The sequence below is a fragment of the Vidua macroura genome, chromosome 8 (genome assembly GCF_024509145.1).
Source record: "Vidua macroura isolate BioBank_ID:100142 chromosome 8, ASM2450914v1, whole genome shotgun sequence".
Taxonomy (NCBI): Eukaryota; Metazoa; Chordata; class Aves; order Passeriformes; family Viduidae; genus Vidua; species Vidua macroura.
Window position 1 is genome coordinate 5902962 of NC_071578.1, and position 11290 is coordinate 5914251.

At 51.1% G+C, this 11290-nt stretch overlaps 1 protein-coding gene across 1 annotated transcript; it reads right to left on the minus strand.

Moving 5' to 3' along the window:
• Nucleotides 1-909: 909 nt before the first annotated feature.
• Nucleotides 910-1929, minus strand: NANOS1 (nanos C2HC-type zinc finger 1). Its single transcript, XM_053983960.1, has one exon. It carries the CDS (start codon nt 1862-1864, stop codon nt 1091-1093), a length of 774 nt encoding a protein of 257 aa, XP_053839935.1. The 5' UTR covers nt 1865-1929; the 3' UTR covers nt 910-1090.
• Nucleotides 1930-11290: the final 9361 nt, after the last annotated feature.

Sequence of the window (11290 nt, forward strand, 5' to 3'; positions counted from 1 at the left end):
AAAAGCCCAAAACAAAACAACAAACAGACAAACCAAAAAAAAAAAAAAAAAAACCCAAAAAACCCCATTTTCTTTTGGGGATTAGAAGTGATATAGCCCTGGCTGATATTCAGTACCAAGGAACTGCCATCACCCAGAGTGGTCCAGGACTTCAGCCTAATTCTTGTGCTTACAGTCTGTGTAGTGTTAAGGATATTTGTTATCCATATGGGCAAATCTCTTTTACTTGCAAAGAGTTAAAGCCACATTCTCTGAACTCTTGCAAATAAACAACCTCCCTTTCTTCCATTCTCCTGCGGTCACAGCTTTCTGCTTTGTCCAGGTCTCTTTCCATCAGGCTTCCCCCATTCTCCACCACAAACACAGCTGCATCAAAGCTTGCTCCATTGCCATCTCACTGCCCTTCTGTCAGCGGAAAGGGCTCGGTTTGCACTCTAGCCCAGAGTCATCGCGTTTTCAAACACGCACTTGGATGTTTTCTCCTCTCAGACCTTCCCTAAAGCTGAGTACTCGATACGGGCACCTGCGAGACCAGCGCCATCGGTGCCCACGAGAGGAAGGGTGACCGCTCGGATGCTGCGATTTCGGGAAGCAGGTGTGAATTCCCGAGGGCAGGTTCGATCGCGATTTGCTCACCGCTTTTAAAACCGGCGAAGGGAATCGCTGGGATGTTTGCTTTAAGAGCTGAAAGGCGGAGTGTTTGTACCCTAATTAAACGCCCCGCTATGAACGGGCAATGAAAAACAGCTCTCCCGCCCGATGCCCCGCCGGCACGGAGCGCTCGGGCCGGCCGGGCGGCAGAAGGCGGCGCTGCCCCGCCGCGGGCACCGGGGACCCCCGCCACCTCCCCGGCCGTGGGTGCAACCCTCGGAACCCCCCGCGCACACCCACCCAAGTCAGATCTCGCCGTCTCCATAAAAATCACATATAGATATATTTTTTCTTACAATAAACAAACACAGCGCATCTCCGCCTCGCAGTCCCCGGGCCCGGCGCCGGGCTCCGCGCGTTCCAGCGCGCAGCGGCCGCCCGGGGGCCGGGGCAGTGTCAGCGGGGAGGGGCGCGGGGCGAGGCCCGGGGGTCCCGGCCGCTAGCGGCCCTTCCTGCCCAGGGCGGTCCGGGCGTGCCGGAGCTGCCGGGCCGCCGGCACTTTGGAGAGGGGGCAGTACTTGATGGTGTGGGCATTGTCGCCGCTGGCGCCGCAGAGGGGGCAGGTGTAGCGCCGCAGCACCGGGCACAGGACGCGGCCGTCGGGTCCCTTGAGGATGTGCGTGGTGTAGAGGGCCACCGCCTCCTTGTTGTTCCGGCAGAAGACGCAGACCTGCAGCTCGGGCTTGAGCAGGCGGGAGGCGGCCCGCGGGTGCGCCGGCAGCCGCCCCGCCACCACCACGCCGCCCCAGGCGTGGGCAGAGCCCTCCCGGCCCGGGTGCTCCCCCGAGCAGTCGAACACCACGGCGGCGGGGCCGCCGCGCCCGGGAAAGGGGCTGAAGTCGGCGAAGCGCTCCTCCAGCAGCCCCTCGCCGTGGTGGTGGTGGTGATGCCCGCACAGGTCCAGGTCGTGCAAGTCCAGCGCGCCCTCGAAGTACGGCCCCGCCGCCTCTTCCTCCTCCTCCTCCTCTTCCTCCTCCTCCTCGGCCGGCGGCACGGCGGCCGCCACCACCACCGAGGGGGGCTCGGGGCCGAAGCCCTTGCCGGGCCGCACGGCCTTGGTGATGAGCGTGGCCAGCCCCAGGTAGTCGTTCCAGGAGTTGAAGACGTTCCCGCAGGCGCTGTGGCTCCGGCCGCCGTAGCGGGCGCCCGGCAGGCACTCCACGGGCGGGAGGTGCCGGTGCTGCTCCAGCTTGGTGCCCGGGAATGCCTCCATGGGAGCGGCCCCTCCCTCGAGCGCGGTGCGGGGCAGCGCCGGGCGCGCCGTCCGCCCCGGCACCGCTCCCGCTCCGCCGCCTCTGCGAGCGCGCGGCCGCGCGGAGCGCCTCAAGTAGGGGGCGGGGGCGCGGCTGCCGCGCTCCCATTGGCTGCCGCCCAGAGATGCCTCTCGCTCATTGGCTGAGCGGCGGCGGGGGCGTGGCTCGGCCGCGGTCGGGGCGCGCTCCGGTCCCGCAGGTGCGGCGGGACCGGGAACTGGAACTGGAACTGGAAACTGGGAACTGGAACTGGGACTAGGTTGGGGATAGGGATCCGGATCGGGACTGGGACTGGAATCAGGAGCGGGACCGGGATCGGGATCAGGAGCGGGACCAGGACTAGTTTTGTGATAGGGATCGGGATCGGGACTGGGACTGGAATCAGGAGCGGGACCGGGACCAGGATCGGGGCCAGGACCGGGACCGAGACTGGGACTGGGACCGGGACCAGGATGGGGATCGGAATGGGGATCGGGATCGGGATGGGGATCAGGACCAGGATGGGGATGGGGATCGGGATGGGGATCAGGACCGGGATGGGGATCGGGACCGGGAGCGGTAGCGGAGCCGCAGGATGATCCGGGAGCAGCCCGTGTGAGCCGGAGCCCACAAGGCACAGCCCCGGCGGGGAGCAGCGGTGCCGCTCCGAGCGGCCCGGCACTGGCAGGGAGGAGTCTCCACCCGCAGCAGAGCGATGCGGGAACAGAACAAGTTTGGCGCTGTACGAGTGGGAAAAGGCTCCAGCGAGCCTTGTAAGCTCGTGAGGGCAGCAGGTGCCTTCCCATTGGTGCCAAAAAGTCGTGTGGGGCAGAGGTGATTTCCTCTTTGCACCCCTGTTAGACTTGGGTTTTAATTAATGAAATTAAAGAAGGTTTGGCTGGGGTCTCAGGTGAGATATGTGCCCTCACTGAAGTGCTGCTCAGGTATGGGGAACCAGTCTGGAATATTCAACCCTAGAAAGGGATGGGCCTGATGTACACTGTGCCTGTGCATGCTCTGTGTGCAGTGGGTGGATGCAGAGGCACCTGGGCAGCAGGACAGGCAGCTGTGTCCTGCAGCACCCAACTGTTGGGCCTGCTGAGCCCAGGTTTTGGTGGCCCAGCCCTCACCCCTCTGGTCAGTCCCTGCAGGGCAGGTGCCGTGCTGCAGGACAAGGGACCGTGGTGAGGAGATGCAAACCTCCTTTGCTGCCCCTGATGGTTCCCATCCAGTCAGGCCACCCAGAAACCAGATCCTCCTTTGGGAAGCATCAGATGTGCTTTTCCTTTTGGGCAAGAGGAGCTGACAATGCAAGGATCCTATTAATTTCCAGCCCCTGGTGAGAGCTGAGCAGGGTGGGTGGAGTTTTGTCAGAAGTAAATCTGTCTCCCCTGTGCACGGCCCTGATTTGTCAGTCTAACAGATGCTCCTCTGGCAGGTAAAGCAGCTTTCCAATGTGTTTTGTTTGCATCTGAAATGGGCAGGTTTCATAAGCTCAGGTATCAGGAATAGCTCCCCAGGGGCTGCCTTCCAGCACGAGGCTGGATCCACCTCCCCAGCCTCATGAAGTGCCTGGGAAGTGGGTGTATCAAGGACCAGGGAACAACAAGGATGGCTGCAGGGAGCAGAGCTGGCTGGAAGCAGTGTTTCAGAGCATGAGTTCTCTGGCTGGAACTCATCTCAGTACTGAAGACATTCACAAAGGAAGTTCTGTTCCAGACCATGCCTGTGTGGGACACGGTTCTGCACTGGGTGACCACAGGGACATTTCACAGTTATGGGGTGTCAGGCTGAGCCCAGAGCTCATCTCTGAGATGCAGTTATGTGGCAGACCTTTGCCCTCTTCAGCAGAGTGTTTCAGGGCCTGATTTGCACTGGAGGCAGCAGGGAATGGCAGAGGTAACAGATGGGTGACAGGGCACAGGGTGATCAGTCAGAGTGGTTGAGCATCACTTCCTGGAGCAATTGTTGTATCTCATCTGTAGACATTTTAAGAGGCAGAGTGAATAATTTCATATCACTGCTGTAGCAGTGTATGTAGCTACAGGCAGAGAGGAAAACAGCCCTATTCCCCTCACTGCCAATGCAGGGAGCGATGAAGAACCTGGAGCAGCATAAAAAAAAATATCCTCACTGGGAAAACATTGTGAAGGATAGACACCTGTCACCAGCACTGCAGTAACAGCACCCTCTGTTTGACCAACAGCTCAGCAGAGCTCACGTGCCTTGGCAACCCAAGTGTTTGGGGCATGTTGCAGGAGTTATTTCATTACTTTCTTTGTCCAGACTTTTGCCCATGGACCTGCATGTTCCAGGGGTTGAGCAAATACTCAACAGCTCCACTCAGGTCCCTGCAGAGCTGTCGGGCATCATCAGACTTGCACCAAGCTCATGCCAGCTGACTGGGGTCGCCCAGCCACAGTGCTGGTGCAAGAGCAGGGAATCCCACTGTTGACATTGGAATGAATCAATGTCTTGGTGGAACTCTTCACCAGTTTCAAGCAGTAAACAAAATATGTGATCAAGAAGAGCTAATGAACAAGCAGCTGCTTCTAGGAAGGATTGGTGTTTTGGTGTGCTTTGAAATGTTCTACATTTGAAACACTGAGAACTGCATGAAAAACTACTGCTTTGCCCTCAGCTGGAAGTTGGGATTATTTCTGACTATGCCAAAGTAGCCTTTAGGCAACCCTTGTCAGGAACTGGGCAGTGCAAGAGCACAGATGTCTTGGTGGTGCCTCTTGTGAGTTCTTGTGGCAGGGCTGCACAGCAATGCTGGCAAACTCTCATCTGGAGCAGAAGTGACAAATAGCTCTTGGCACTGTGAATGCAACACCACGGGCCAAACTCTGCCCAGCCAAGGGGAAAGTTTTCTGCTCCCTCAGAGCAGCGAGAAACCATGTCAGAAATTCAAGCTGATCTGAGCACAGGAAGCCATCAGATCTGCTGGGGTCTGAGAAATCTGCTTGGGGAGACTGGTGGGGGAGCTCCCACTGGCCACAGGAATTTGTAAAGTCCAAGACTGCTCCTGGGAATACACAGACACACACACATATGTATGAAAGCTGTGGAGGTGCCAGCTGCAGGTGAGTGAGGCCTTTGTTTGGGGTTGGAGGAAAGATTTCTTTCTTAGTATTAAAGCAAAAATGATCTAACAAGTGACTTAACAAGAATGATAGAAGGATTTAAGCACAGAGGGGTTTGAGTGCATGCAGGACAGCTGTCAAGTTTAGAGAGGAGATTAGCAGTTCATTTGAGAGATACATTAGGAAAGGGCTTACTCTGGGGGGCTGCGAGCTCCCCTGAGGCTGGGGAGGATTTACTGCCTGTAAGTGTTGATGTATTGTGCACGTTGTGAAGCTTGCCATCCCAGCAGCTTTGATATGTTCCAGCTTTTCTTCAAAACCCCTGTGGATTTTAAAGTGGCTTTCATTTAATGTGGGAGATGTTGACAAGCTCCCCCAGGAGGCTGGCAAGTTCTCAGAAGGGTCTTTTTAAAATATTAGCTTCACCACCACTTCTAGAAGACTTCCCCCCCCCCCGCCCAGAATATCAAGGAGTGGTTTGTTTCTGACAGCGCTGAAAATACATGAGGTGTCTGCTGACACAGGGAAGATCTGCCCTGTGCTGCTTGGACTCCCAGCCTAGTGTTCAGCAATCCTATCTGAAGCTTTTGGCTTAACAGATGATGCTTGTGTTTGGAAAGCTGAAGTTTATAGCACAGAGCAATCCTGTTCAGAAGATTGGGAGCAGCTGGTGGGACTCACACGGGCGAGTTAGGTTTCAGTGGAGGATACAAACACAAGTGATGGAAGCAGAGCTTCAGCCTGGGGTCTGCTCAGAGGCCCCAGCGCCGATGTTCGATGTGATGCCTCAGGTTTAGCCTTTATATTTTTCAGAATCTGATCTGCTTTAGTGTGTGGGTCTGGGCTTCATATTAGGGGATGGTGAGCTCTCTTCACAGAGTAAGTAGACAAAACAATTCCTTCTCTAGCTGGGGACCCGAAGACAGCCAATCCAGATCTCAGGCCCAAGAGCAGAAACAACGTGGACTGAAGAGCGAAAACAAGAAAGATGGGACTTCATAACCTAAAGCTGGAATTAGACAATGAGCTCCAATATGCTAATAGGCCAAAACTTATAAAAGTGTGAGACCCCATGACTGGTCGTCCATTTTGTGACCATTTTGAGTTGTGCTGCCCAAGGCAGATCTATTGAGGCCTCTTAATAAATCCCTACTTTATTCTTTAGCTCTGTCTAGTCTCTGTTCTAGGTCAGCATTCACAAGGCATCAGATGTGCCTGTGGGAGAAGAACTTCCTCTGGTGTTTCCCTTCTCAAAAGGGAGGACTGCATGAGGGAGGAAGCCTCTGCTCCTTGTCAGTGGTGTGAGGAGGGTGGGGGATCCCAGGCACAGAATCAGTGGGTTGGAAGAGACCTTCAAGATCATCGAGTCCAACCCATCCCCAACACCTCAACTCAACCCTGGCACCCAGTGCCACATCCAGGCTTTGTTAAACACACCCAGGGATGGTGACTGCACCACCTCCCCGGGTAGCCATTCCAGAACTTTATCACTCTTTCTGTAAAAAACTTTTTCCTGATATCCCACCTGTATCTCCCTTGGTGCAGCTTGAGACTGTGTGCTCTGGTTCTGTCAGTGCTGCCTGAAGAAAGAGCCCAACCCCAGCTGAGCACAGCCACCTTTCAGGAGCTGTGGAGAGTGCTGAGGTCACCCCTGAGTCTCCTTTTCTCCAGGCTGAGCACCCCCAGCTCCCTCAGTGGTTTCTCACAGGGTTTGTGTTCCCAGCCCCTCTCCAGCCTCGTTGCCTCCTCTAACAATGTCTCCCAGACTCCAGGAAAAGGAGGGCCTGAGCTGGAATGACAGTGTTGGTAAGAAGGATAAAGAAGTCACCCTAGCCCCTTTTTTAATGGCAAAATCTCCCTAGGATGGAGGATTAGGGATGTAAAAGCCAGCCACAAAACAAGGCTTTGGTTTTGGGAACTTTTCTTTGGAGGTGTGCTTTTGCTTTTGTTGTGTGGAAGCAGCTGATCCTTCAAGGAGGTGGAAATCTGACTGCAAAGGAGGCAGTGGTGTTTTCACCTTCTCTGATCTGTGCTGAGCCCAGGGGGCTATTTCAGCATCACCAAACACATCAGGTGTTCCTTTAACAGGGTACCAAACTTCCTCAGGGTGTACAGCACAACCTTCACTGCACTGGGGGCAGGAGTGACCGTCCAGATCACTCATTTCAGAGTTACATGACAGTCCTCAGGTAACTGCAGCAAATGTTTACCCAGGCCAACAGAGCTGCTGGGGAATATGATGCATTTTTAGCTGTCTCTCAGTTTGGTTCAGCCATTGAAAGTGCAGAACAGCACACAGCATTAGCCAGCTCTGTAAGAACTGCTGCTCCACCTTGGAGCATGCAGACAACTGGAAAGAGCTGAAAATAAAAGGTGCTTCCAAGAATACATCATTGTCATCAAGCAAGTAACGTGCTCATCACAGCAGAAAGTTATATGGGCAACCTAAACATGGCTCTGCTTGACTCTTGAGTGCTCGAATTTCCAGCAAAATGCTGTCATTTCCCCTGTTTTGTTTTATCTCTAGCAATGGCACCTTGAACCAAGAGCAACTGAAGCTGAGCATTCAGCAGAGCCCAGAGTGCCCAGCCCAGCATCAGCCTGGCTGTGGCTGTAGCAGAAGGGGTGCTCAGGGGGTGTGTGGGGGCTGGAGGGAACAGCTGAGCCCTCTCCAGGGCTGACAGCAAAGAGGATGAGAGGAGACTTCATGCTCTGGGGGCTGATAGTGCAGAGAGAAGAGAAACTGAATTTCCTCTACCCCCAGAAAAGTTTGTCAGCTGAAGGAGACAAAGTGCTTCCTGGACACAGACTTTTAAAAATCTTCAGAGCACTGCTGAAAGTGTTGGAAATAGAAGCTGTAAAAAATAAGAAAAAAATCCATCACAAGATTATTTTTACAATCAAAAATGTATCCAATCTAATTATCGTGGCTGATAAACAGTAGATGCTATCAGCTCTTCCATCATCTCTTACAAATGCATGGAATTTAAAGGAGAATGCAAAGGTCATAGACAGCCAGCCAGGGTTTTGACTTGCCCATCCAAACTACAGCAGAACACAAATAAAGCCAAGAGCCAAATGTTTATCAGCAGCACCATATTTGTCCTGAGGATATACTGACTTATGGAGAGGGATGTCAAAGTGGCATAGAAATTCATATATACTGTTCATGAGAAAATCAAATGGTTTTTATGAAAACTAAAAGGTAGCTTTGGTTTCTTATTTTGTTGAAGAACAGTTTGTGTTAGTGCGTTTTATTAATATATCAGGGAAATGTAATAAATGCTATAAGCACTTCAGTTCCTAAATGTCAGATGTGATTTCCCATTACAGCAAATCAGACTCATGTTGAAACAGAGAACCAAATTCTTCTGAAAGAGCCTGAAATGGCACAGGAACTGTGTTAAATTTACAATTTTGTATGAATTAAATCAGGTCTATAGTACTGAACTTTATTATTGCTGAATATCTCTGGATATCCCTGGATATCCAAGGTCAGGCTGCCTGAGGCTCTGAGCAACCTGGTCTAGTGCAAGGTGTCCCTGCCTGTGACAGGAGGGTTGGAACAAGATTTAAAGTCCCTCTAACCCAAACCATCCTGTGATTCTGTGCCCTCAAACTCAAGTATTTGGGGAGCAGGAGCTCTCTGATCTGAGCTGAGCTGCTCAGCTGCAGCCAATGGCACCTGCTGACCCCACCCTGCGCCCTGGCCTGTGCAGTTGGGAATGCTGAGGTTAAACCCCAGCCTGCTGCACTCCTCTGCAGCCGGGGCTTCCTCTTTGGAGCTTTTTGTCCTGGCAGGGTGTTACCATGTGCCTCTGACAGAGTCTGCCCCAGCAGCTGTGTCAGGTTTGTGCCTCTTGAGGGTGTTTTGGACGTTTCACACACTGAATTTTGGAGTGTCAGTGGGCTTCACCTGCAGGTAATGTTGTTTCATGCTTTCTTTAACTCCAGGGTAATAATAAATTAAACTCCAGTCAGCAAACATTAATTATGTGCTTATCGTGGCAGGCCTTGCCTCAGTACCTGCAGTTTCTCTCAAAGTTGGCAGTTTTTGTTAGATTTCAGGAGACCGTGGAGCTCTTAAGGCACAGAAAGATGTCCTGGTGACTCACAGTGTGGATTGAACTCCTGTTTAATAGCAGTGATTAAACTCCTCCTTGCTTAAAGGGGGTGGCCAAGAGTTGTGTACTGGTTTCGTCTCCTGCTGCCCCTGCTTTCTTGTCTCTCGGAAGTGGAAGGCCAAGTCAATGCATTTGGAAAAAATCAGAGGTTTTCTGTTTTGGATAAATCTCTAGATTCACTGAAAATAGTATTTCAAATAAAATTTTGGCTAGACACTCTACATTCCTTTATGTATTCCTCCTCTCCAAAAAAATCACTGCTCCAGGATATCCTTGAGAGAGCTCAATGCTTGCATTAAGATTTATTGCTTTTACTTTCTGAATCAGTTCTGAACTGAATTAGCAAGTGCTCGTGCATATTTCTAATAGCAACAAGAATTCCAGCAGAATTTCTGAGGTCTGGCTGGCTGATTAAATCCAGCAAAGTCTCCTGCTAAGCTCCTTGGCAGAGCTAGCCAAATTCAAGGACTTTTAGACAATCACAAATTCAGTTCTGGAGATATTTTATTGTGTGAAATTTTACCAAGCAGAAGAGATATATATGTATTAGTTGCAATGATCCATATAAATGTCATGCACACATGCAAGACAGTAGATAAGTTCCTGATATATTAATTTCACGTGGTGAGGATAATAGCATTCCTCCTGGCAACTCAATTAAATTAGTAAAAAATTCCTAGTGAAAAACAGTCATTGCATTTTTTGTCAAGCTGATAAGCACAATTTAGCTGAAAGAGAAAAGCAATCAAAAAAATCAGGCTTGCACTTGGAAATTGCTTGTGAAAATTTACACTCATTTTCTGTTTTGTTATTTGGTAAAGGAGTAACCAGAGGGTTCTCCATTGTCCTGCCTGCTTGGTGGTGCTGGTTTCTTGATCTGAAATTGAAGTTGTCTCTATTGGGAAGAACAATGATGTCCTAGAAAATAAACATCTAAAGAATACAGAAGTCTTTAAAACACCAAGAAATATTTTTTTAATAGGTCTAAATGTTTTACATTTCTGTTACATTCTGGGCTCTGTTGCCTTCTCAGAAGTCACAGCCTGGATACCCACAGACACCACTGAGATTGGGTGTTCCCAGTGTGTGCCAGTGGATTGCAACTTTGGCATTTCACATCCTCGAGGAACCTGGGTTAAGTTTCTAAATTCTTGCACTCCTGTTTTCTCACAAATCCCATTCAGAGTCTGACCTGAGAGCATGACTTCATTTGTATAAGAACTACTTTGCTCAAACCTTTGGGTGCTTTTGAATTACTTTTTTTTTTTTTCCTGAAGGGATAACCCACCAATTATACATTAAAATTGTACCTCAAAGATCCATCTTAATAATATAATTGTAGCAAAGCAACTGGTGTGATTATGTGCATCATTGCACTTTTCAGCCATTAACCAGCTTTTCTTGGTTAATGAAGTTAGTAAAACCTAGAATGTGCTTTGCTGGAATATATCCAGTGCAATCTCATTATCACCTACAAGCCTCTATAATTGGGGTGATAATGTGCAAAACATTATATGGCTGATAAAGGCAATGGGATTAAAAGAGGCCAAGTTCTGCTCTCAGGCACACGTGACAGAGCTTGGGGTTCTGGTGTGTGTTTGTGGAAGGCCTGTAGCCCCTCGTGGAGATTTGGGGGTGGCATTTTGACCAGGGGGAGACCACTTGGAAGGGACCCAGCAGCAAAAACTAATGAGAGCTGTGGCCTCTCAGGAAAGGGAGAAAGAATTGGTGCTGTCAAGTCAGGAGGAGACTTTAGTGAGGCATGAAAATGGTCTTAAATGCCTTCAAAAGAGGGAATAATCTGTTCTCTGTGATCCTGTTGGGTAGGACACAGAGGAGTGGGACAGCAGAGTGGATGTTGGATATTAGGGAAATGCAGGATGGATAACTGAGGGCTGGTTGGAGATCAGGGAAATGCAGGATGGGTAACTGAGGGCTGGTTGGAATTGCTCAGACCAGGGCATGTCAGAGGATTCTCTGCTGCTGGTGGGCACCAGGAGGGGAGTGAGGAGGTGGATTTTGTTCTGGCCCCTGGCTTCAGGCAGTGAGGAGGGAGCACCAGTGTCACTACAGTGGTATTTTATGGCTTTTAATTTTATGTGAGAGGCTCCTGGCAGAGAGCTGAGAGATCTACTTGGTGCTTGCACAAACACAGAGCAGATCTGCCAGGAGGATCTGTGATCAGAATTATGCTCTC

Bases quoted from the DNA above. Each gene is read 5' to 3' on its own strand.
- NANOS1 (XM_053983960.1), bottom strand. From the start codon at position 1,864: ATGGAGGCATTCCCGGGCACCAAGCTGGAGCAGCACCGGCACCTCCCG.